Consider the following 26,092-nt stretch of genomic DNA (forward strand, 5'->3'; position numbering starts at 1 on the left):
ACTCCTCCAGTGATGTGGGACCTGTAGACAGCAGGTTCAGACATGTGTCTTGGAGGAGGCAGAAAAGGAAAGTAGAGGCTGCCAGAAAAATAGATTACACAGGTGCATACACACACACACACACACACACACACACACACACAGAAACAGAACGACAGTAATAGACCCACAGTAACAGGCATAAAGATGGACACACTGAGGAAGAGGAAGTGAGAGCGCATCATTCTACCCCTCCTGCCAATTCCTCTCCCTTAGCTTTGTCCCCAGGTGTCCCAAATAGAGTTGAAGTGAGGGACATGGGGAAAGACCTGGTGAGTACAGTGTTCTGGGTCTTCTCCTGGCTGGTATCCAGCATGCCACCTGCCTTCTTCTCCTGGCTGGTGTCCAGCATGCCCCTTGTCTGCCCTTGCCAAGAATAATAAAAATTATAATAATAATGTTGGTATTTGTTAAGCGCTTACTATGTGCAGAGCACTGTTTTAAGCACTGGGAGAGATACAGGGTAATCAGATTGTCCCACTTGAGGCTCACAGTCTTAATCCCCATTTTACAGTTGAGGGAACTGAGGCACAGAGAAGTGAAGTGACTAGCCCAGAGTCACACAGCTGACGAGTGGCAGAGCTGGGCTAAAAATATAATTATGGTATTTGTTAAGCACTTACTATGTGCCAGGCACTGTACTAAGCACTGGGGTGGATACAAGAAAACTGGATTGGACACAGTCCCTGTCCCACGTGAGGCTCACAGTCTCGATCCCCATTTTACAGATGAGGTAACCGAGGCACAGAGAAGTGAAGTGACTTCCCCAAGGTCACACAGCAGCTAAGTGGAAGAGCTGGGATTAGAACCCATGGCTTTCTGACTTCCAGGCCTGTGATCTATCCCTTGTTCCGTGCTGATTCACAATAACCCAACACTCTCTGGGATAGGTGCTTGGTTTTTCCAAGACTCGGCTCTTCCCAACTGTTGCTACCTGCCTGATTCCCAAAATCTTGCGACAATGTCCCTGAGCCTCCTCTCTTAACGGGGAAGAGAAAAATCAGGGTACCTCCAGGCTTCCGATGTCATCTTTGAAACTGTTCAGAGCTGGGTGAGCAGCAGGTAAGAAAGTTATCAGAAGGGATGGAATGCACCTACAGAGACATAATCAGAGAAAAAGAAAGAACCTCTAGTGAGAGATAGGGGAAGAAAGAGACATATACGACAGGTGATAGGGATTCTGGAAGACAGTCTTAGAAGCAGATACCATCCAAAAAAATAGATGTATATATAGAGAGAGAGAGAACCTCAAGAAAAGAGGAAAATTTGGGAGAACGTAATAATAATGATGGTATTTGTTAAGCGCTTACTATGTGCCTAGCACTGTTCTAAGCACTGGAGTAAATATAAGGTAATCAGGTTGTACCATGTGGAGCTCACAGTCTCAATCCCCATTTACAGATGAGGGAACTGAGGCACAGAGAAGTGAAGTAACTTGCCCAAGGTCACACAGCAGAGAAGTGGGAGAACCAGGGTTAGAACGCACCACCTGGCTTGTTGATTGCAAAAAAGTGGATGAATAGATACATAGGTGTGAAAGAATGGGAGAATATATAAATAAATAACTGTGATTGTTTCACAGACTTTGGTTACATTTTATATAATCCCATTAAATAGTGAAGCATTCCAAAAACAGAGTTCGTGGGTTTTTTTGTTATGTGTAACTTCTAGCTCCCGGTATAGAGTCGTGTATCCAGTTGGTGCCCAATAAATGTTATTTGATGTTAGTATATCCACATATTGTCAGATACAGTCAGCTCTTTCATAACGTGATTTGTATAGAACACTTGGAAAACAGTCTATCCATAGCAGACTCTCTATAATAGTCTAACCAGGAAAGTGGCAGAGCAGGGATTAGGACTGAGCTCCTCTGAATCCCAGATCATCGATCGTTCCACTAGACCGCTCTGCTTCTCTGACACATGAATTCTGGGTTATAATGCTTATAAAGTTTCAAGACCCAAACTCTCATCTCTTGTTCCCGATGAGAGATTTCATCCAGAGAAAAGAGAGCTGATGAGAAAGAAGGAGAGAGCTGATGGAGTTATTTTGAATTCAGTGGTCAAAAATCTCCACTTGATTCAGAGTGGAAGAGGTAATTAGTGGAATGGAGAGAAATGTGCTGAATGCATTTTGGAAAAACCGTCTGGGCAACCTAGTAAAGTAGGGGTTAGCGAAGCGGGGAGACCAGTGAGAAGTCTGCTACAGTAGTCTAGTCCGGTTAGGATGATCGCCTAGATCACGGAAGTGGCCTCTGGGGTGACGAGGAAGGGGCGGAACCAGTTAACACGGTGGAATAAAAATCAGCAAAATTTAGGGACGGATTGAATGTGAGAAGTGAAAGACAGTGAAGAGTCAGAAATAATTCCAAAGTTACGGGTTTCTGAGACAGAGTGGGTGGTGACGGTGTCGACAGTAAAGGGCAAGCTAGGAGTAGCCGGTTTGGGAGGGAAGCTGAGTCGTTGAAAGGCTGGGGTGGCATCCCCGTGGAGATGTCCTGGAGGCAAGTAGACATGGGGGATTGCTGAGCAGATGAAGTCAAGCAGGCTTCAAACGAGCAAAATCTGGAAATCAAGAAAAGCAGCGTGGCCTAGTGGAAAGACCGTGGGCTTGAGAGTCGGAAGACCAGGGTTCTAATCCCAGGTCCACTATTTGTCTGATGTGTGATCTTGGGCAAGTCACTTAACTTCTCTGTGCCTCAGTTCCTTCATCTGTAATATGGGGATTAAGAATGTGAGTCCCATGTGGGATAGGGACAGTGGCCAACTAAATATATTTTCCCTACTCCAGCACCTAGATGTCCAACCTAATTATCTTTATATCTACCCCTGTGCTTAGAACAGTGCTTGGCACAAAATAAGCACTTAACAAGTACCATAATTCATATTATTAATGCGATGCCCGGTACACAGTATGTACTTAACAAACACCACAAAATACAATAAAAACTGCAAAGAAATGATAACTGAAACCATGGTATCAGGAGAGCTCTCTACTGAATGAGCAAAGCTAGAAGAGAAAGGAAACCCATCCAGACAGAAGCAGTGTGGTTTAGTGGAAAGAGCTTGGGAGTCAGAGGTCATGGGTTCTAATCCCGGATTCACAATTTATCTGGTGTGTGACCTTGGGGAAGTCACTTCTCTGTGCCTCAGTGAGCTCATCTGTAAAATGGGGTTTAAGACTGTGAGCCCCACGTGGGACAACCTGATTACCTTGTATCTACCCCTGTGCTTAGAACTGTGCTTGGCAGATAGTAAGCGCTTAACAAATACCATCATTATTATTATTATTATTTGAGGGATACCCCCAGTTAGAAGATATTCTAATTGTAGCCCTCTTCTTACTCTTTCTGTAAATCATTTATATCTTTCTGATTCACATTAAGCTCTTTAAGGGCACTGGCTTTTCATGTATTCTATGTTCCCAAGCACTAAGTTTGGTTCTAGGCACACAAGAGATGCTCAGTAAATAGAGATTGATAAATATGGGAAAAACACTTTTAAAAAGGGTAGGGTATAATATAAATGCATCATTATAGTGATGTACTTTTTTATATACCACTAATGACTTGAAGGATGACTGGTGATCTTTTGACATCTGGAACCCTATTTATTTTGTTAATGAGATGTACATCACCTTGATTCTATTTATTTGCTATTGTTTTAATGAGATGTTCTTCCCCTCGATTCTATTTATTGCCATTGTTCTTGTCTGTCTGTGTCCCCCGATTAGACTGTAAGCCTGTCAAAGGACTGTCTCTCTCTGTTACCGATTTGTACATTCCAAGCGCTTAGTACAGTGCTCTGCACATAGTAAGCGCTCAATAAATACTATTGAATGAATGAATGAATGAATCAACGTGGCTCCCGGGATACTGAGGCCTGACTCTGAATGACTTCAGGCTCAGGAGCAGCACAGTCTTTGAGGAATACTGCTGCCAAGGGAGTTGTCTTTCAGGAATCCTTGTTGGGAAGGGGAAGGGGAGCAGACATTATGGCCTTCCATTTCCCTTGTATTCCTCATGACAGCCTTCTCGCCACTGGGAGTGAGCTGGAAAAGGATGGAGATATGAGTGGAGATGGGGGAGCTTGATATCTCCATCTCTCGACTGTGAACTTGCAGTGGCCAGGGAACAGGTTCATCAACTCTGTTGTATTGTACGCTCCCAAGTTCTTAAAACAGTGTTCTGCACACAATAAGCACTCAAAAAGTATGATTGATTGATTGATTTGTGCTGCCCTCATAGCTGTTAGGAGATCTAAGGGAACTTTCTTTCACCTCCAGTTATTTATTCTTGTCTTCATAATAACAATGTTGGTGTTTGTTAAGCGCTCACTAGGTGCCGAGCACTGATCTAAGCGCTGGGGTAGATACAGGGTAATCAGGTTGTCCCACGTGAGGCTCACAGTCTTCATCCCCATTTTCCAGATGAGGTAACTGAGGCACCGAGAAGTCAAGTGATTTGCCCAAAGTCACACAGCTGACAGGAGGCCGAGCCGGGATTCGAACCCATGACCTCTGACTCCTAAGCCCGGGCTCTTTCCACCGAGCCACGCTGCGTCTCTGTCTTGTCTTAGGCTGTCGAGTCGTCTCCGACCCATAGCGACACCATGGAAACGTCTCTCCCGGAGCGGCCCCCTCTCCACCTGCAATCGTTCTGGTAGTGGATCCACAGAGTTTTCTTGGTAAAGACACGGAAGTGGTGTACCATCGCCTCCTTCCGCGCAGTAAACTTGAGTCTCCGCCTTCAACTTTCTCCTCTGCTGCTTCTGCCCCGCACAGGGGAGTCTTGACCTGTAGCAGATTCCACTCGCTAGCCACTGGTCAAGCTAGGACTGGAATGGGTCTGCCTCAGCTTGATTCTCCCTCCCACAGTCAAGACTGGTAGAAGAGTGGAAACTCTCCAGGTGGGACCCTGAAAGGGCCTGTTTACTTCTTTTGATGTCTTTCTCCCCGCTTCTAGACCGTGAGCCCGCTGTGGGCAGGGATTGTCTCTATTTGTTGCTGAACTGTACTTCCCGAGGGCTTAGTTCAGTGCTCTGCACACAGTAAGCGCTCAATAAATATGAATGAATGAATATTTATCCTTTCAATATACCTAATAATAACAATTGTGGTATTTGTTAAGTGCTTACTATGTGCCAGACACTGTACTAACCACTGGGGTCAGCACAATCTTGATTCTATTTATTGCCTTGATTCTATTTATTGCTATTGTTTTTGTCCGTCCGTCTCCCCCGATTAGACCGTAAGCCCGTCATCGGGCAGGGATTGTCTCTACCTGTGGCCGATCTGTCCATTCCAAGCGCTTAGTCCAGTGCTCTGCGCGTAGTAAGCGCTCAGTAAATACTATTGAATGAATGAGTACAAGAAAATCAAGTGGGACCCAATCCCTGTCCCACGTGGGGCTCACAATCTTAAGCCCCGTTTTACAGATGAGGTAACAGAGGCACAGAGAAGTTAAGTGACTTGTCTGAGGTCACCCAGCAGACAAGTGTAGAGCCAGGATTAGAAGCCAGGTCCTTCTGACTCCCGGGCCCACGGTCTACCCACTGGGCCATGTTGTTTCTCTACCTGACAGGAAAACACAGAAATGGTGATAGCCACATAGCCATTGGGAGCCCTACTGAGTTTTCACCGCTGGTTATTAATTCGTACCATATCCCTGTGATGTGGGGGGGGGGGGGGGTTGGTGGCGGTGGTTGGGTGGAGGGTGGTGTCATCTAATACTGTATTCCACTTTATAAGTAAAAAAACTCCAAGGCCCAGAAAGATTAAGTAATATCCCCCAGGGCAAATGGCAGGTTGACGGTAAAACCCAAATGGATCCCAGAGTTCCCCGAATCTCAACCGTGCTGTCTGCGAACTAGACTACACTCACATCTTTTAATGGAAAATTAGGAGTAGAGTTCTTATGGAGCTACTCTAGCTCAGGGACCTTTTTTGCTGACGGCCCTTCTCTGTGAGTCTCTTATTTTGTTAATGAGATGTACATCACCCTGATTCTATTTATTTGCTATTGCTTTAAATGAGATGTTCTTCCCCTCGATTCTATTTATCGCCATTGTTCTTGTCCGTCCGTCTCCCCCGATTAGACCGTGAGCCCGTCGAGGGGCAGGGACTGTCTCTATCTGTTACCGATTTGTCCATTCCAAGCGCTTAGTCCGGTGCTCTGCACATAGTAAGCGCTCAATAAATACTATTGAATGAATGAATGAGTCAAATAATAATCATAATAATAATGGTACGTGTTAAGCGCTTACTATGTGCCAAGCGCTGTTCTAAGCGCCGATGAATGGGGTGGATGGAATCATGGCTGTGGCACAGGGCTGGAAGGTGCTCACAGCAGGTCCAGTTCACCCCTTTGTTCTGCTTGTAATAATAATAATAATGGCAATAATAATAATAATAATGTTGGTATTTGTTAAGCGCTTACCATGTGCCAAGTACTGCTCTAAGCACTGGGGTAGATACAACGGAATCAAGTTGTCCCACGTAGAGCTCACAGTCTTCATCCCCTTTTTACAGAAGAGGAAACTGAGGCACAGAGAAGTGAAGTGACAGTGCTTACTATATGCCAGGCACTGTTCTAAGCACTGAGGTAGATACAAGTTCATCAGGTTGGCTACGGTCCCTGTCCCACGTGGGGCACACACTTTTAATCCCCATTTTACAGATGAGGTAACTGAGACCCAGAGCAGTGAAGTGACTTACCCAAGGTCACACGGCAGGCAAGTGGCGGAGCCGGACTAGAACCGGGGACCTCTGAGAAAGATTAGATTTAATCATTTCAGGCAGCAGAACTACGGTGCCACCGGCAAAGGCATCCCAAGAAGTAGAATACCAAATTTCACCCGTGCAAATGACCCTGGCCCAAGAAGATACAGCATGGCAGAGTGGATAGAGCACGGGCCTGCGAGTCAGGAGGTCATGGGTTCTAATCCCATTTCTGCCACATGTCTGCTGTGCGACCTTGGGGAAGTCGCTTAACTTCTCTGTGCTTCGGTACCCTCATTTGTAAAATGGGGATGGAGACTGTGAGCCTCACGTGGGACAGGGCCCGTGTCCAGCACGATTTGCTTGTATCCACCCCAGCGCTTAGTACAGTGCCTGGCACAGAGTAAAAAATACCATTAAAAAAATCAGTCGGACCTGAATAAGGTCGTTAATTTTATTGCCATTGTTCTCGTCTGTCCGTCTCCCCCGATTAGACCGTAAGCCCGTCAAAGGGCAGGGACTGTCTCTATCTGTTGCCGGCTTGTTCATTCCAAGCGCTTAGTCCAGTGCTCTGCACATAGTAAGCGCTCAATAAATGCTATTGAATGAATGAACGAAGCGCTTAACAAATACCACAATTACTGGTAGTAGTAGTATTAAGGGTCCCAGTATTAGAGGGCGAAACTTGGTGTGTAGAGATTTGAACCAGACGAAAACATCTGGAAACTCTATTCAACGTAATGGTAGTCATTCATGCATTCAATCGTATTTATTGAGCGCTTACTGTGTGCGGAGCACTGTACTAAGCGCTTGGAAAGTACAATTCGGTAGCAGGTAGAGACAATTCCTACCCAGCCCCGGGTTCACGGTCTAGAAGGGGGGAGACAGACAGCAAAGCACAACAAAACCAGTAGACAGACGACGTCAGAGGGGTGGTCGGCTTCGCTCCTTCATGATCTCAAAATGACCCCCTTCTGCCTCAGGTGCTCATTGGGCTGATGCGACTCTGCCCCTGAGGCTCTTGCGCCTCTATCTGTTTATTGTTCCACCGGACTCTCCCAAGCGCTTAGTACAGCGCTCTGCCCACAGTCAGCGCTCGATAAATAGGTTTGAATAATGGTGGTATTTGTTAAATGCTTCCTATGTGCCAAGCGCTGTTCTAAGCGCTGGAGTAGATGCAAGGTCATCAGGTTGTTCCACATGGGGCTCACTGTCTTAATCCCCATTTTACAGATGGGGTAACTGAGGCACAGAGAATAATATAATGATGGCATTTAAGCAGCGCTTACTATGTGCCAAGCACTGTTCTAAGCACTGGGGAGGATACAAGGTGATCAGGTTGTCCCACGTGGGGCTCACAGTCTTAATGCCTATTTTACAGATGAGCTAAACTGAGGCAGAGCGAAGTTAAGTGGCTTGGCCAACATCACATAGCTGACAAGCAAGCGGAGCGGGGATTAGAACCCACGGCCTCTGACTCCCAAGCCCGGGCTCTTTCCACTGAGCCACGCTGCTTCACGTTTAAATGTTCATGTTTAAATGCTTCATGTTTTAGAGAAGCAGCGTGGCTTAGTGGCAGAAGCCAGGGCTTGGGAGTCAGAGGCCGTGGGTTCTAATCCTGGCTCCGCCGCTTGTCAGCTGTGTGACCTTGGGCAATTCACTTTACTTCTCTGTGCCTCAGTGACCTCATCTGTAAAATGGGGATGAAGACTCTGAGCCCTATGTGGGACAACCTGATTACCTTGTATCTACCCCAGTGCTTAGAACAGTGCTTGGCACATAGTAAGTGCTTAACAAATATCAACCTTAAAAGGAGGAAGGAAGGAAGGAAGGAAGGAAGGAAGGAAGGAAGGAAGGAAGGAAGGAAGGAAGGAAGGAAGGAAGGAAGGAAGGAAGGAAGGAAGGGAGTGAATGGATGGATGGATGGATGGATGGATGGATGGATGGATGGATGGATGGATGGATGGATGGATGGACTGATGAATGAATGAGCAAATGAATGGATGAATGAGCGAATGAATGGTGAATGAATGAATGGATGAATGAATGAATGGAGGAGCTGATGGATGAGCGGATGGATGGACGGATGGATGGATGGATGGATGAGCGAATGAACTAATGAGCAAATGAATGAATGAATGAGCGAATGATAATAATAATAATAATGTTGGTACTTGTTAAGTGCTTACTATGTGCAGAGCACTGTTCTAAGTGCTGAGGGAAATACAGGGTCATCAGGTTGTCACACATAAGGCTCACAGTCTTAATCCCCATTTTACAGATGAAGTAACTGAGGCACAGCAAAGTGAAGTGACTTGCCCACAGTCACACAGCTGACAAGTGGCAGATCTGGGATTCGTACTCATGACCTCTGAGTCCCAAGCCCAGGCTTTTTCCACCAAGCCGCGATGAGCGAAAGGATGAATGCGTGATGAATGAATGAATGAATGAATGAATGAATGAGTGGGTGGATGGGGAATGAATGAGCAAGCGAATGAATGAATGAGCGAATAAATGAGCGAATGAATGAGTGGGTGGATGAACAAATTAATGAATGAGCGAATGAATGAATGAGTGGATGGATGGATGGATGAATGAGCGGATGGATGGATTAATGAGCGGATGAATGAATGAATGAGCAGATGGATGGATGGATGAGCGAATGAATGAATGAGTGGATGGAGGAGCGAATGAATGAGCGAATGAATGAATGAATAAATGAGCGAATGAATGAATGAATGGATGAGTGAATGAATGGATGGATGAGCAAATGAAGGGATAAATGAGCGAATGAATGAATGAATGAATGAATGAATGAATGAATGAATGAATGAGCAGATGGATGAGCAAATGAAGGGATGAATGAGCGAATGAATGAATGAATGAATGAATGAATGAATGAGCAGATGGATGGATGGATGAGCAAATGAAGGGATGAATGAGCGAATGAATGAATGAATGAATAAATGAGCGAATGAATGAATGAATGGATGAGCGAATGAAGGGATGGATGAGCAAATGAAGGTATGAATGTACAAATGAATGAATGAATGAATGAATGAATGAGAGGATCGATGAAAGAATGAGTGGATGGATGGATGGATGGATGGATGGATGGATGGATGGATGGATGGATGGATGGATGGATGGATGGATGGATGGATGGATGGATGGATGAGCGAATGCATGCATGCATGCATGAATGAATGAATGAATGAATGAGCAGATGGATGAGCGAATGAATGAGCGAATGAACGAATGAGCGGATGGATGGATGGATCCCGCCTCCGCCCCTTGTCAGCTGGGTGACGGAGTCACTTCACTTCTCTGCGCCTCGGTTCCCTCCTCTGTAAAATGGGGATGAAGCCGGTGAGCCTCCCGGGGGACCACCTCACTCCCCTGTACCTCCCCCAGCGCTGAGAGCGGCGCCCTGCACGAAGTAAGCGCTTAACAAACACCAACCCCGTCAGCTGTGTGACCTTGGGCGAAGTCACTGCACTTCTCTGGGCCTCAGGTCCCTCATGTGTCCAAGGGGGATTAAAAGAAACTGGGAGCCCCACGGGGGGACCCCCCTGTGCACCTTGGATTCCCCCCCCCCCCAGCGCTTAGAACAGCGCGCTGCACATAGTAGACACCTAACCAGTGCCGCCATTTATTCATTTATTTTATTTATGATGATCAGGAGCGAATGCTTGCATGCATGAATGAACGAGTGGGAGGAGGCCGCCGCTCCCCGTCCTCCGGGGTGGCTTTGGATGGGGCCAAGCCCCGGGTCTTTCCGCATGACGTCATCAGCCCCGCCTTTACGTCACGACCATCGCCACGCCCCCTCCCGGCCTGTTCATTCATTCATTAATAATAATAACCTTGGTATTTGTTAAGCGCTTCTTATGGGCAGAGCACTGTTCTAAGCGCTGGGGGGGGGAGACCCAGGGGAATCAGGTGGTCCCACGTGGGGCTCCCAGTCTTCATCCCCATTTTATAATAATAATAATAATAACAATATTGGTATTTGTTAAGCGCTTACTATGTGCCGAGCACTGTTCTAAGCGCTGGGGGAGACCCAGGGGAGTCAGGTGGTCCCACGTGGGGCTCCCAGTCTTCATCCCCATTTTCCAGCTGAGGTCCCTGAGGCCCAGAGAAGTGAAGCGACAGTCACCCAGCTGACAAGGGGCAGAGCCGGGATTCGAACCCATGACCTCTGACTCCCAAGGCCGGGCTCCTGCCACTGAGCCACGCTGCTTCCCCAGCGTTCTTCCTTCATTCGGTAGTATTTATTGAGCGCTTACTCGGTGCGGAGCACTGGACTAAGCGCTGGGAAGGGACAAGTGGGCAACAGATAGAGACAGTCCCTGCCGTTTGACGGGCTTACAGTCTAATGGGATTTGTTAAGCGCTTCCTAGGGGCAGAGCACTGTGCTAAGCGCTGGGGGAGATACGGGGTGATCAGGTGGTCCCATGTGGGGCTCTCAGTCTTCATCCCCATTTGACAGAGGAGGGAACTGAGGCCCAGAGGATAATGATACAGGAGGATGGGATTTGTTAAGCGCTTCCTAGGTGCAGAGCGCTGCTCTAAGCGCTGGGGGAGATACGGGGTCATCGGGTGGTCCCCCGTGAGGCTCACCGTCTTCATCCCCATTTGACAGAGGAGGTCACTGAGGCCCAGAGAAGTTTACTGGAGCAGCAGCGGGGCTCGAGCCCGGGGTTGGGAGTCAGAGGTCATGGGTTCGAATCCCCGCTCCGCCACCTGTCAGCTGCGTGGCCGTGGGCGAGTCACTTCACTTCTCTGGGCCTCAGTTCCCTCCTCTGTCAAATGGGGATGAAGACGGTGAGCCCCACGGGGGACCACCCGATGACCCGGTATCCCCCCAGCGCTTAGATCAGCGCTCGGCACATAGGAGGCGCTTCACACATACCAACATTAGTATCTGTAAAATGGGGATGAAGACTGAGCGGCCCAGGTGGGACCACCCGATCGCCCTGTATCCTCCCCAGCGCTTAGAACAGTGCTTGGCGCAGAGTAAGCGCTTAACAGATGCCGTCGCTTTTTCTACTTCTCTCCGGCCCCTCTCGCCCTCGCTCCGCTTCGCCCCGCCCCTCCCCCGGCCCCGCCCCCGGCCCCCGCCTCTCCGTTCTGACCCCGCCCCCTTCCCGCCGCCGAGCCTATCCCCGCTCCGATCCCCGTCCTGGCCCCGCCCCCTTCCCCCTCCGGGCCTATCCCCGCTCCCTCCCCCGCCTTGGCCCCGCCCCCTTCCCGCCTCGGAGCCTCTCCCCGCTCCCTCCCGCTCCTTGGCCCCGCCCCCTCCTCCTCTGACCCCGCCCCCTCCCCCCTTCGGACCTATCCCCGCCTCTTCCCCGCCCCGGCCCCGCCCCTTCTCCCCTCCCCCCTCCGTCCTGGCCCCGCCCCCTTCCCTCCGCCGAGCCTATCCCCGCTCCCTCCCCCTCCTCGGCCCCGCCCCTTCCCGCTCCGGCCCCAACCCGCTCCCTCCCCCTCCTCGGCCCCGCCCCTTCCCGCTCCGGCCCCAACCCGCTCCCTCCCCCTCCTGGGCCCCGCCCCCTTCCCCCCTCCGGCCCTATCCCCGCTCCCTCCCCCTCCCTGGACCCCGCCCCCTCTCCCTTCGGGCCAATCCCCGCCCCCTCTCCCCCCTCGACCCCGCCCCCTCTCCCTCCGGGCCAATCCCCGCTCCCTCTCCCCCCTCGACCCCGCCCCCTCTCCCTCCGGGCCAATCCCCGCTCCCTCTCCCCCCTCGACCCCGCCCCCTCTCCCTCCGGGCCAATCCCCGCCCCCTCTCCCCCCTCGACCCCGCCCCCTCTCCCTCCGGGCCAATCCCCGCCCCCTCTCCCCCCTCGACCCCGCCCCCTCTCCCTCCGGGCCAATCCCCGCCCCCTCTCCCCCCTCGACCCCGCCCCCTCTCTCTCCGGGCCAATCCCCGCTCCGCTCCCCGCCCCGGCCCCGCCCCTTCCCCCTCCCCCCGGGGCGGCGTGGGTGTGTGGGGCGGCGGCGGCGGCGGAAGGTGTGGGTGTCGTCGTCGCGGCGGGCGGGCGGGAGGGAGGCAGCATGTCGTGGCCGTGGGGGTCCTCGCCGCCGCCGCCGCCGCCCTCCTCCTCGTCCTCCCCGTCCTCGGCCCCGTCCTCTTCCCCGGCCCCTTCCCCGGCCCCGTCCTGTCCCCCGGCGGGCGCGCTGCCCCTCCACCGGCTGCGGGAGCCGCTGCTGCGGCGCCTGGGCCGCTCCCTCGACCGGGCGGCGGAGGGCCGGGGCTGGCGCCAGCTGGCCGAGAGGGTGGCCCACCGCGGACGCTGCAGGCTCAGGTGAGGGCCGGCCCCCTTTCCCCCCCCCCCGCCCTCCCGTCGCGACGGACGCCCCGGCGGGGGCTTTCCGACGCCGCGCCGGCCTCGCCCGCTGCGGCCCCCCCGTTTCCCGGAGGAAGGTCGACCGAGGCCCGCGGAAACGCTTCCTCCGTGTGCCGAGCGCTGCCGATGAGCCCGGGCCCGCCTGAAGCGCCCGGGCTTCAGCCCCATTTGACAGATGAGGTCACTGAGGCCCGGGGAAGCGAAGTAATAACAGTAATGGTGTTGGCATCTGTTAAGCGCTCACTAGGTGCCGAGCGCTGTTCTAAGCGCTGGGGGAGATCCAGGGGCATCGGGTTGTCCCACGCGAGGCTCACCGTCTTCATCCCCATTTGACAGATGAGGGCACTGAGGGACGGAGAAGCGAAGTAATAATAACAGTAATGATGTTGGTATCTGTTAAGCGCTCACTAGGTGCCGAGCACCGCTCTAAGCGCTGGGGGAGATTCAGGATGATCAGGATGTCCCCCGTGGGGCTCACCGTCTTCATCCCCATTTGACAGATGAAGGAACTGAGGCACAGAGAAGTGGAGTAATAATCACGTTGGTATTCGTTAAGCACTTACTCTGCGCGGAGCACCGTTCTGAGCACTGGGGAAGATCCAGGGGCATCAGGTTGTCCCACGTGAGGCTCACAGTCTTCATCCCCATTTGACAGATGAGGTCACTGAGGCCCGGAGAAGCGATGTGACTCGCCCGCAGTCCCACAGCTGACAAGCGGCAGATCCGGGATTCGAACCCACGAGCTCGGACTCCCCGGCCCGAGGCCCTTCCCACGGAGCCGCGCTGCCTCCGATCCCGCCTCTGCCGCCTATCAAGCCGGGTGACCCTGGGCGACTCATTCATTCGTTCAGTAGCATTTACTGAGCGCTTACTATGTGCGGAGCGCTGTGCTACGCGCTTGGAATGGACAAATCGGTAACAGCTAGAGACGCTCCCTGCCCTTCGACGGGCTCCCGGTCTAAACTCACTTCTCACGGGCCTCGGTGAGCTCGTCTGGAAAACGGGGCTGGAGGCTGCGAGCCCCACGGGGGACCCCCTGGTGACTCTGTCAATCTCCCCCAGCGCTTAGCACAGTGCTCTGCACCTAGTAAGCGCTTAACGAATGCCAACATTATTATGATTAGCGCCTCCTCCAGGAGGCCTGCCCAGACTGAGGCCCCCCTTCCCTCTTCTCCCCCTTCCCCTCCCTTCCACACTGCGCTCCTTTCTCTGTACTCTTTATTGCCCTATTTATTGTCTTTACGGGGTGTGCTTCTGAAGAGCCAGGGCTGGGGAGTCGCAGGTCCTGGGTTCTAATCCCGCACCGCCGCCCGTCTGTTCTGTGGCTTGTTGTCTTCTTTTTCTTCTCCTTTGCTCTGCTGTCCTTCCCCCCCCCCCCCACCTCCCGCCGTTGAGACTGTGAGCCCGTCACTGGGCAGGGACGGTCTCTGTCGCCCGATTGTCCATTCCGAGCGTTTAGTCCAGTGCTCTGCACGTCGTAAGCGCTCAGTAAGTACTACTGAATGAATGAATGGGCAAGTCACTTCACTGGGCCTCTGTTACCTCATCTGTAAAATGGGGATGAAGGCTGTCAGCCCCACGTGGGACAACCTCATCACCTTGAAGCCCTCCCAGCGCTTAGAACAGTGCTCTGCGCATAGTAAGCGCTTAACAGATGCCATCGTTACTGTCGTTATTATGTCTCTCGATGATGTTGTTTTGTTTTGTTCTCTTTCGCTTTGCCGTCCGCCTCCCCCCGTTTAGACCGTGCGCCCGTCGTTGGGTAGGGATCGGCTCTCTCTGTTGCCCAATTTTCCATTCCAAGCGCTTAGTACAGTGCTCTGCACCTAGTAAGCACTCAATAATAACGATGGTATTTGTTAAGCGCCTACTAGGTGCCGAGCCCTGTCCTAAGCGCCGCGGGTAGACACGGGGTCATCAGATTATCCCCCCGTGGGGCTCACATTTTTTAATCCCCTTTTTTTACAGATGAGGGAACTGAGGCACAGAGAAGTTGAGTGACTTGCGCAAGGTCACTCAGCAGACAAGTGGCAGAGGGGGGATTAGAACCCACGACCTGTGACTCCCGAGCCCGGGCTCTTTCCACGGAGCCGCGCTACTTCTCCAAATACTGTTGAATGAATGAATGATGGCGGGCCTCAGGAAGACACGGGCCCCGGTCACCTGCCCTCCCCCCTCCGCGTCCCTCTGTCGTAGTGAAGCAGTGTGGCTCGATGGATAGAGCCCGGGCTTGGCACCCTTGGCCTACGTGCTGTAAATGATCCTCACCTACCCATCATCGATCGATCCCTTGGTTTACGTGTGTTGCCGACGATCCCCGCCTACCCATCGATCCCTTGGCCTACGGATCGCCAACGGTCCTCACCTGCCCATCGATCGATCCCTTGGCTTACGTGTTGCCGGTGATCCCCACCTACCCGTCGACCCCTTAGCCTACGGATTGCCAACGATCCTCACCGACCCATCGATCGATCGATCCCTTGGTTTACGCGTTGCCGGTGATCCCCACCTACCCATCGATCGATCCCTTGGCTTATGCATTGCCAATGATCCCCGCCTACCCATCGATCGATCCCTTGGCCTACGGATCGCCAATGATCCTCACGTACCCATCCATCGATCCCTTGGCTTACGTGTAGCCAGTGATCCCCACCCACCCATCCATCGATCCCTTGGCTTACGTGTTGCCAGTGATCCCCACCTACCCGTCGATCCCTTAGCCTACGGATCGCCAACGATCCTCACCTACCCATCGATCGATCCCTTGGCTTACGTGTTGCCAGTGATCCCCACCTACCCGTCGATCCCTTAGCCTACGGATCGCCAGTGATCCTCACCTACCCATCGATCGATCCCTTGGCTTACGTCTGTTGCCAGTGATCCCCGCCTACCCGTCGATCCCTTGGCCTGCGGATCGCCAACGATCCTCACCGACCCATCGATCGATCCCTTGGCTTACGTGTTGCCAGTCATCCCCACCTACCCGTCGATCCCTTGGCCTACATACTGTAAATGATCCTCACCTTCCCATCGATCGATCCCTTAGCCTACGGATCGCCAGTGATCCCCCACCTACCCGTCGATCCCGTAGCTACATACTGTTAATTATCCCCACCTACCCATCGATCCCTTAGCCTGTGGATTGCCAATGATCCCCGCCTACCCGTCGATCCTTTAACCTATGTATCACCAGTGATCCCCCACCTACCCGTCGATCTCTCAGCCTAAATATCGTTAATGATCCCCACCCACCCACCGATCCCGTAGCCCACCTGTCGGTAATTATCCCCGCCTGTCCGTCGATCCCTTGGCCTGCGTATTGTCAGTGACCCCCGCCTACCCGTCGATCCGTCTGGCTTAGTGGAAAGAGCACAGGTCTGGGAGTCACGGGACGTGGGTTCTAATCCCGGTTCCGCCGCTTGTCCGCTGTGTGACCTTGGGCAAACCCCTTCACTTGGCCGTGCCTCGGTTACCTCATCTGGAAAATGAGGATTGAGACAGTGAGCCCCGTGCGGGACCACCTGTTAATCTTGTATCTACCCCAGCACTTGGAACGGCGCCTGGCGCGTAGTGTGCGGGTGAGTCGGTTGAGGGCAGGGATCGTCTCTGTCGGTTGCTGAATTGTACTTGTCAAGCGCTTAGTACGGTGCTCTGCATACGAACGGATGAATGGATGAAAGAACAAATACCATCGTTATTATTATTATCCCTTAGCCTACATATTGTCAATTATCCCCACCTACCCATCACCCCTAAGTGTCGTAAATTGTCCCCACCTTGGCGTCGATTCCTTAGCCTACATATTGACAATTATCTGTCCCCTGCAGCGGGGCCCGGGGGGAAGGGAGTGAGGGACCAAGAGTCAGGAGGCCCCCGGGGCTACCGCCAGCCTGCCGTGTCCCCTTAGGAAGGCAACCTAACCTCTCCGTGCCTCCTCTGTAAAATGGGGCCATTGCTTCAACAGCCTGTCAGCTTGGATTCTCACTGGACTGTAAACTGCTCAGGGCACAGGGGCTGAACCTTTTATTTTGGGGACTAGTACGGCGTTCTGCACACAGCCATTCAATCGATTATATTAACAAGCGATATCTAATAACAAGCAGGGCGCCCTAGTGGAAAGAGGACGGGACTAATCCCGGCTTCGCCACTTGCCTGCTGTGTGACCTTGGGCAGGCAACAGTTTTGCTGTGCTTTAGTTTCCTCATCTTTAAAATCAGGATTTTATATAGGTGTAATAGGTGTAACTTGTTTTTTACGGTATATTTAAAGCGCTTACTTTGTGTCAAATACTGTTCCAAGTGCTGGGGTACGTACAAGTTAACTAGGTCAGACACGATCCCTGCCCCGTAGGGGGTTCACAATTTAAGTGGGAGGGAGAACAGGGATCTAATTCCCATTTGACAGATGAGGGAACTGAGATGCAGAAAAATTGTTTCGTGGCCAAGGTCACACAGCAGGCAGTTGGCAGAGCCGGTATGAGAACCCAGGTCCTCTGGCTCCTCTCCTTTCCGTGGTTTCCTCTCCACCACGGTGCTTCTCCAAGTTCTTCCTCCTGCTTAAACTGTGAGCCTCATGAGGGACGGAGTCTGTGTCCGATCCGATCGTCTTAATGTGTGAAACACCTTAATCCGATCATCCTAATGCTTCTGTTAAGCATTAAGTGCGTAAGAAAACTACTTTTAATGATTATTTACTTACTCTGTGCCAAGCACTATACTGAGTATTGGCATAGATAGAATATGATTTTAATACAGGGCTCAGCACACGAGAGCTCAATAAATACCACTGAAGATGATCAGTTGGAATGCATGTAGAAACGAATGGACCGAGACGGTGAGAGGAGCTGGACGACTTAATAAACAGGGAAGTAAAGGACTGATAATAATAATGGGGTAGTGGTTTTATCCCCTTAACTATGCGCCCAACACGGTAAAGAGGAAAGAGGAAACGGCAGTGGCCAGCGGAAGAGTGGTAACGTAATGCCGGGGGAAATAAGAACGGACGGGCTGACGGAGGAGAAGGGTAATGAGAAGAAGAATAGCATAATGTGTAGGAGAGACGAAACACCGATGAGTGACTGTGGTGATGTCGGTGACTGAAGGGTGACGCGAGTGACGAGAGGAGGAGTGGAAATCCTTACGAGAGGGAGAAGCCGAACGATAGAGAAAAAGAGGAACTGGCCAAGTGGGAAACCAGCTTTTGACTGGAGTGATTTGAGAATCGTGACGACGACGATAGGTGTTAAGCGCTTACTATGTGCCAGGCGCTGTACTAAATGCTGGGGCGGATGCAAGCAAACAACAGAGAGGGGAGGCGAGTGGACAAGGAAGCGGTGGAAGTAAGGGTCAGGGGCGGAGTAGTGAGGCAAATGAGTAATGGAAGTGGTATATTACAGAGGTTCCCGGATTGAGGATGAGATTGTTTGTTGTATCTGGGAGGTAGGGGAAGCAGCGTGGCTCAGTGGCAAGAGCCCGGGCTTGGGAGTCAGAGGTCATGGGTTCGAATCCCCGCTCTGCCGCTTGTCAGCCGGGTGACTGTGGGCGAGTCACTTCACTTCTCGGTGCCTCAGCGACCTCATCTGTGAAATGGGGATGAAGCCTGTGAGCCCCCCGTGGGCCAACCTGATGACCCTGTATCTACCCCAGCGCTCAGAACAGTGCTCTGCACATAATAAGCGCTTAACAAAAAATCAGCATTATTATTGTCTCTATCTGTTGCCGAATCGTACCTTCCGAGAGCTGAGTCCGGTGCTCTGCACGTAGTAAGCGCTCAATAAATACTATTGAATGAATGATTATTATTAAACCCAGAGGTTGACAGTGCAACTTAGGCTAGATAGTACAGAGACTCCATTAGCGAATCCAGCAAAACTCCCTATTGCTCATATGCCGTGCGAGTGATTGCGTTTATTGAGTCCTTACTGTGTGCCGAGCCCTGTACTAAGCACTCGGGAGAGTCCAATATAATAGAGTTGGTCGAGATGCTCCCTGGCCAGAGCAAGAGTTATCGATCTTAATCCTAGAGGTCTTCGAGCCAGGGAGTTGTGTATGCTGCATGCATAAACTGGTTCATTATTCATTTATCTATTTTTTTAGAAACCCTAATTGTAGAAAGGAAGGCAGTCTAGTGTTGGACTTCCTGGACCTTTTCATTGTTTACCAGATTGGAGGTCATGGCGGAAATTCAGGGAAGTGATCTTTCCCTACCTCAAGGTTAGCTTCTACGGCGGAAAGTATCGGTTAATTGGAAGTTTGGAGGCGGTGCTACAGTAAGAGCCTAACCCGGCCTGGGTTCGTGTGAGCGGCCGTGCTCTCAGATCTGTGGCTACACTGGAAGGGTTGAGGTGGACACGGAAGAAGCAGCGTGGCCCAGTGGAAGGAGCCCGGGCTGGGGAGTCAGAGGTCATGGGTTCGAATCCCGGCTCTGCCACTTTCATTCATTCATTCAATAGTATTTATTGAGCGCTTACTATGTGCAGAGCACTGTACTAAGCGCTTGGGATGAACAAGTCGGCCACAGATAGAGACAGTCCCTGCCGTTTGACGGGCTTACAGTCTAATCGGGGGAGACGGACAGACAAGAACAAGACCGGGTGACTGCGGGCAAGTCACTTCACTTCTCTGGGCCTCAGTCACCTCATCTGTCCAATGGGGATTAACTGTGAGCCTCACGTGGGACGACCTGATGACCCTGTATCTACCCCAGCGCTCAGAACAGTGCTCTGCACATAGGAAGCGCTTAACACATACCAATCCGGAGACACGTTCGGTCAAGGGGAAGTTTTCCCTATATTCTCTATATTAGGGAAGCAGCATGGTCTAGTGGATAGAGCTTGGGCCTGGGAGTCAGAGGAACCTGGGTTCTCATACCGGCTCTCCTTCTCATCTGCTGTGTGACCTTGGGCAAATCACTTCACTTCTCTGGGCCTCAGTTACCTTATCTGTAAAATGGGGATTAAGCCTGTGAGCCCCCTGAGGGACGGGGACTGTGTCCAGCCCGACTATCTTGAATCTACCCCAGCGCTTAGTACAAATGCCTGGCACATGGTAAGGCTTAACAAATACAATGAAAAATCCCTCCACAATAATAATTGAAATAGTTATTATTATTTTAACTGGGGTATCCCACCTTAATTCCCTGGACCAGAGACATGCATTCTAGTTTGTCTGGCTCTGCATCCTTCGTGCTGACAAATGCAGCCAAAGAAAGAAAGAAAGTTGGAAATTATCCTGTTAATTTGATTCATGTAGACAATTAATTTTAGTAATTAAGAACAGATTCACCTTTTCTCTTGGCTTGTTTGGTCGAGGGGGTCAATCGATGAATGGTAATTATTGTCAATCAACGGTATTTACCGAGTGCTTACTCTGTGTAGAACGCTGTACTGAGTGCTTAGAAGAACACAATAAAGTAGAATTAGTAGAGACACAGTATAGTGGATAGAGCATGGGCCTGGGAGTCAGAAGGTCATGGATTCTAATCCCGGCTCTGCCACTTGTCTGCAGCGTGACCTTGTTCAAGTCACTTCACTGCTCTGTCCCTCAGTTTTCTCATCTGTAAATTGGAGATTCAGACTGTGAGCCCCACGTGGGACAGGGACTGTGTCCAACCTAATTAGCTTGCTCCTACCCCAACGCTTAGAACAGTGCCTGGCACACTATAAGCGCTTGAGAAATACCAAAATTATAATCATTATTATCAGTATTTATTATTATTAATAATCCCTATTCACAAGGAGCTTAGAGCCCATCGGGGGAGGCAGACATTAAAATAAATTACAGATGGGGGAAATGGGAGAGTGTAAGGATATGTACGTTAGCGCTGTGGGCTGGGGTGACTATCAAGTGCTTAAGCGCTACAGATCAAGTACATAGGCAGTGCAGAAGGGAAGGTGAATAGGAGACATGGAGGTCTAGTCAGAGAAGGCCTCTTGGAGGAGATGTGATTTTAGTAGGGCTCTGAAGGTCAGGAGAGCGGTGATCTGTCGGATATGAAAGGGGAGGGAGTTCCAGGTCAGAGGAAGGACACGGGCAAAGGGTCGGTGGCGAGAAAGATGAAATCAAGCTACATTGAGTAGGTTGGCGGTAGGGGAATGAAGTGAACGGGTTGGGCTGTAGTAGGAGATCAGCGAGTTGCGGTAGGGATCGACCTGGTTTGGTTTTGTTTTTTTTTATGGTACATCAGCCCTATGTGTCAATCTCTGTCCTAAGCTCTGGGGTAGATGCAGGTTAGTCTGGTTGGACACAATCTAAATAATCACTAATCACAGTCAATCCCTTAAAGCCGATAAGGAATTTCTCTTTGACGGAGAAGTAGATCAGAAAGGTAGCCATCGGAGGTGACTGAGGAGGAGAAAATGTGGATTGTTTAAACACTTTGGATGACCCAGCTGCTGTGTGACTTTTGGTCGTTTGCTGACATCTCTAAGGGACTGTGTTTATTGTTGTACTCTCCCAAGGGCTTAGTACAGTGCTTTGCTCACAGTAAGCACTCAGTAAATATGATTGAATGAGTGAATGAATCTCTGTTCCCCCTGCTATAAATAGGGTAAATATATCCACCCATTTCCCTGAGAATTTTGGAAGATAAAATGAGATGGTGTATCCTAAGATCAGCATAATAGGGTACTGATTGGCTGTTAGAAATCAGAACTGTTAGATTTGCTCTTGCTTTTTACTCCAAAAGTCTTGAAAAACTTCCATCTCTTGAATATTTTCTGGCTTCTATTTTTCATGATAAATCTTATCTAAACTCAAAATGAAAATTTTATGATTAGCATTGTGCATTCAATAAATGTGACATTGACATCTTCCAAAAACTTCATTCCCCAAATGGAAAAAAGCAAAAAATGAGCTAATTTTTTATATAATTGTACTCTTTTCCTTTGCCATTTCCTAAAATAATGGGTCCATGATTTGGAAGGAATCAATTTTCATCCAGCGGCGTTAAGACACAGAACACATCGCTAAAATTGATCGGTTGTTGGCTGAGAATGTAGACAGCTAAAGACATTAAACCTAGTTTCAAATGGTATCATATAAACTATATGCCCCTCTGCATCAAACAGAAACTTCTTACTGTAGGCTTTAAAGCGCTCAATCACTTTTCTTCTCTCCCCTGCCCCTCTCCACCCCTCCGCCCGCCAAACACACCTTACCTCCCTGATTCCCTACTACAACCCAGCCGACACTTTTCGCTCATCTAATGCTAATCTACTCACTGTACCTTGGTCTTGTCCATCTCACGGCCCATGTTCTCCCTCAGGCCCGGAACGTGCTCCCTCTTCATATCCGACAAACGATCACTCTCCCCAACTTCAAAGCCTTATTAAAAGCACATCTTCTCCGAGAGGCCTTCCCTGTCTAAGCCCTAATTTCCTCTTCTCCCACTCCCTTCTGTCTCGCCCTAGCACTTGTATTCCCACTCTTATTCACCCCTCTTTCAGCCCCACAGCACTTGTGTACATATCTGTAATTATAACTATCAGGCTAGAAGAGACCTTAAGTGGACATTCCTTTTCTCTAGGCTGAATTGCATCGAAAGCTAGACAGACCAGTATCCACATTTTCACCGTTTGTATTCATTGTGTTGCACAATATATCAAGAAATCTACTAGATTCTGGGGAAAATTAGGTGACGATTAACAACATATACAAGAATAAGTCTTTCAAAGCTTTGTAGTAATGGTGGTGTTTGTTAATGATAATAATAGCAATAATAATAATAATGGATATTAGGTATCCCTCCTACTTAGACTGTGACCCCAGTGTGGGATGGGAATTGTGTCCAATCTGATTAGCCCAGGACTAAGTATTGTACTAAGCAATCAATCGGTGGTATTTATTGAATGCTTACTATGCTCGGAGCATTGTACTAAGCGCTTGGGAGAGTACAACATAGCATAATTAGGAGACATGATACAAAATAATCAGATTGGACATAACCCTGTCCCACACAGGGCTCATAGTCTAAGTAGGATGAAGAGCAAGTATTTAAATCCCCATTTTATAGATGAAACTGGGGCTCGGAGAAATTGTGACTTGCCCAAGCTTGCGCAGCCGGGAAGTGGCGGAGCCGGAATGAGAATCCAGGTCCTCGGGCTCCTGGGCCCATACTCTTTCCATTAAGTCATGCTGCTTGTGTAGGGTCCGTGGAGTCCCAGGAACAGTGGGAAAAAAACCAACAAAAAACCTTTTAAACTGTACTAATAGATAAAAGGCCTTACAAAAACAATCCAGAACCTCAAACAGTGCCACTCTATGCCAGAGTGCTAATACAATATGAAGGGCAGCTTCTCTTACCCAGCGATAGTGGTTGGGAATGCTGTCTCATAACCCAATCTTTGTAATTTAAACTCATACTCCCTCTATTCAAGAGCAGTCCTTCTTTAGAACATAACAATCGATACTGGATCAGACTGCTAACCATCCAACCTACTATTTCATCTGTGACAGTAACAACAGGATATCACCTTCTGGTCTGAAAGGTCTTTATAGGTTCATGATTGTGTCTGCCCACTGGCATTGTGCTCGCCCGAGGACTTAGTACAGTACTCTGCTCACCAGTAAGCACCCAACAATTCATTGATTGATTGCTTTTTTGAGGAACGGTATTGCCTTCTTGGCTATCCATCCAAATGGTTAGGAAGATGTTCCATGTAGCATCCCCAACTTTTCCAACCCTGTCTTTCCCTTAAATAACCCATCATTGACCTCTTGTCCATGAACATATCAAACCTCCTTTATACATCTTCTTGACTGATTTTTACCACTTACTATGAGAAAAAATTGTATTCCTTCGTTTGTTTTGAACTTGGCTTTTTCAAGCTTTGGAGGTGACCCTCATCCTGAAATTATGAAATTTAGTGAATGACAATATAGTGAGCAACAAGTACATTTTCATCCTCTCTCACCCATCACAGAGGCACCGACTGTGGAGGAGAAGGGCAAATACCTCTCCCCTCTCTTCCAGGAATAATTACGGTGGAAGTGAAGTTACTAGTTCACTAGTTACTAGTACGAGAAGCGGCGTGGCGCAGTGGAAAGAGCACGGGCTTTGGAGTCAGAGGTCATGAGTTCGAATCCCAGCTCTGCCACTTGTCAGCTGTGTGACTGTGGGCAAGTCACTTAACTTCTCTGTGCCTCAGTTCCCTCATCTGTAAAATGGGGATTAAGACTGTGAGCCCCACGTGGGACAACCTGATTCCCCTGTGTTTACCCCAGCGCTTAGAACAGTGCTCTGCACATAGTAAGCGCTTAACAAATACCAACATTATTATTATTATTAGTTCCATCCTCCATAGTGTTTTGACTCTTTGTAGCCAAATGGGGTCAAGAACTTCTAGTTGAAAACTCCATTCTTAGTAGCGGGGCCCTTTGTAGGAGACTCCCACAGTTTTGGTCTCCCAGCTTCCTCCTGGCCATGTGTTGGTGAGGGCTCTTGTCCAGCTCCATGGGCATGGTAGGAAATGAGGAAATCCAAGCCCCACCGCATCAAATGTGTTTTAGGCTAGATAAAATGTTGGAAGCTCCACTTATGTTTAAATATGTCTTAGAGCCAGATTAACTGCTTATGTATGCTGTTGATTTTAGCGGTGCCACAGTGACCGTAGCTATGGAGCTCCTTTCAGCCATTACAGATTCTCCACACAGCCCCTTCAGAAAGGGTCAGTGTGGCAGGCAGGTCGGGATGGAGCTCCAGGAGACTGAAGCGGTTGTTCCAAACAAGAACTATACCATGGATCCTCAACTGGGCTTCAGTGCCTGAGTTTGAGCCATACAGAATATGGTCCTGTTCCCCCCACGTCTTCCTTTCCGTTCTCCTCCAGTCAGGCCTTAGGAGCGCTAAACTAAACAGAGTTGGATGGGAGACCAAGTTGAACCCTAATCTTGTTTGGCTCACCCTTGAATTTTGGCTCTGTCGGGATTCTCTTACTAGAAGCTTGATGTGCCGGTCAAGGTAGCTGGATGTGACAGCTGAGAGGCAAGAGTTACAAACATCTGTCCTACTGTAAGGATTCCAGGTTCTTGTACTGGAAGTTTGGGGAGTGGCCCCGCCAACCCCTGGCCCATGTCTTAACTCTGACCTGGAATTCCATCCTCCTTCATATCCCATCACCACTTCCCCATCTTCAAAGCCCTGTTAAAACCTTATCACCTTCAGGTGATCTTCCCTAACACCCCATTTCCCCACCCTGTTCTCCCTCTCTTCTGCACTATTTATACACTTGGGTCTCTACCCCTTTGTCACTTTGATACCCCACCCTGAGCCCCACAGCATTTAGTACATATCCTTATACTCTTCCATTTTCCCTAGCTGAAATTTAATGCTTGTTTTTCCTAGTAGATTATAAGCAGGGGTTGTGTCTACCAACTCTCTTGTGCTGTAATAATGTTGGTATTTGTTAAGTGCTTACTATGTGCCGAGCACTGTTCTAAGCGCTGGGGTAGACATAGGGGAATCAGGTTGTCCCACGTGGGGCTCACAGTCTTAATCCCCATTTTACAGGTGAGGGAACTGAGCCCCAGAGAAGTTAAGTGACTTGCCCACGGTCACACAGCCGACAGTGGCAGATCTGGGATTCGAACTCATGAGCCCTGACTCCAAAGCCCATGCTCTTTCTACTGAGCCACGCTGCTTCTCTGTAGTCTCCCAAGCACTTAGTACAGCGATCTGCACACAGCGTTGTTAATACCATTGAGCGTTGGATAGATAGGACAGCACATTCCAGGCTGCTTCCCTTGCCAAGTCATATTAAAATCTTGTTGGGGAGGGAGCATCCTGCATGAGTAGGGAATGGAGGCAAGCACTCGTGCATCTCACTCCCCCTCCTCTCCGGGCCCCGTGGTCAGGGTTGGAATGGGGTTTCTTGCTGTAGCACCAAGAGCGAGAAGTTGGGGGTCCAGCGTCTTAAGAGCGATGGGAAGTGTCAACTCTCAAGTCGTGCCGCTCAAAACAGCTCCTGCTCTCCTGTGGAACTGTGGTGA

General features: G+C 50.0%; 1 protein-coding gene across 1 annotated transcript in view; it reads left to right on the forward strand.

Annotated features, from left to right (window-relative positions):
* Positions 1 to 12,813: 12,813 nt before the first annotated feature.
* The window catches only part of MALT1 (MALT1 paracaspase), a 65,474-nt gene continuing 52,195 nt past the window's right edge, over positions 12,814 to 26,092 (forward strand). The window contains exon 1 of the mRNA XM_029060447.1: positions 12,814 to 13,064. Within this exon, the coding sequence (XP_028916280.1) occupies positions 12,814 to 13,064 (251 nt within the window). The remainder of the gene's footprint in view (positions 13,065 to 26,092) is intronic.

Source organism: Ornithorhynchus anatinus, chromosome 3 (assembly GCF_004115215.2).
Source record: "Ornithorhynchus anatinus isolate Pmale09 chromosome 3, mOrnAna1.pri.v4, whole genome shotgun sequence".
Lineage (NCBI taxonomy): Eukaryota > Metazoa > Chordata > Mammalia > Monotremata > Ornithorhynchidae > Ornithorhynchus > Ornithorhynchus anatinus.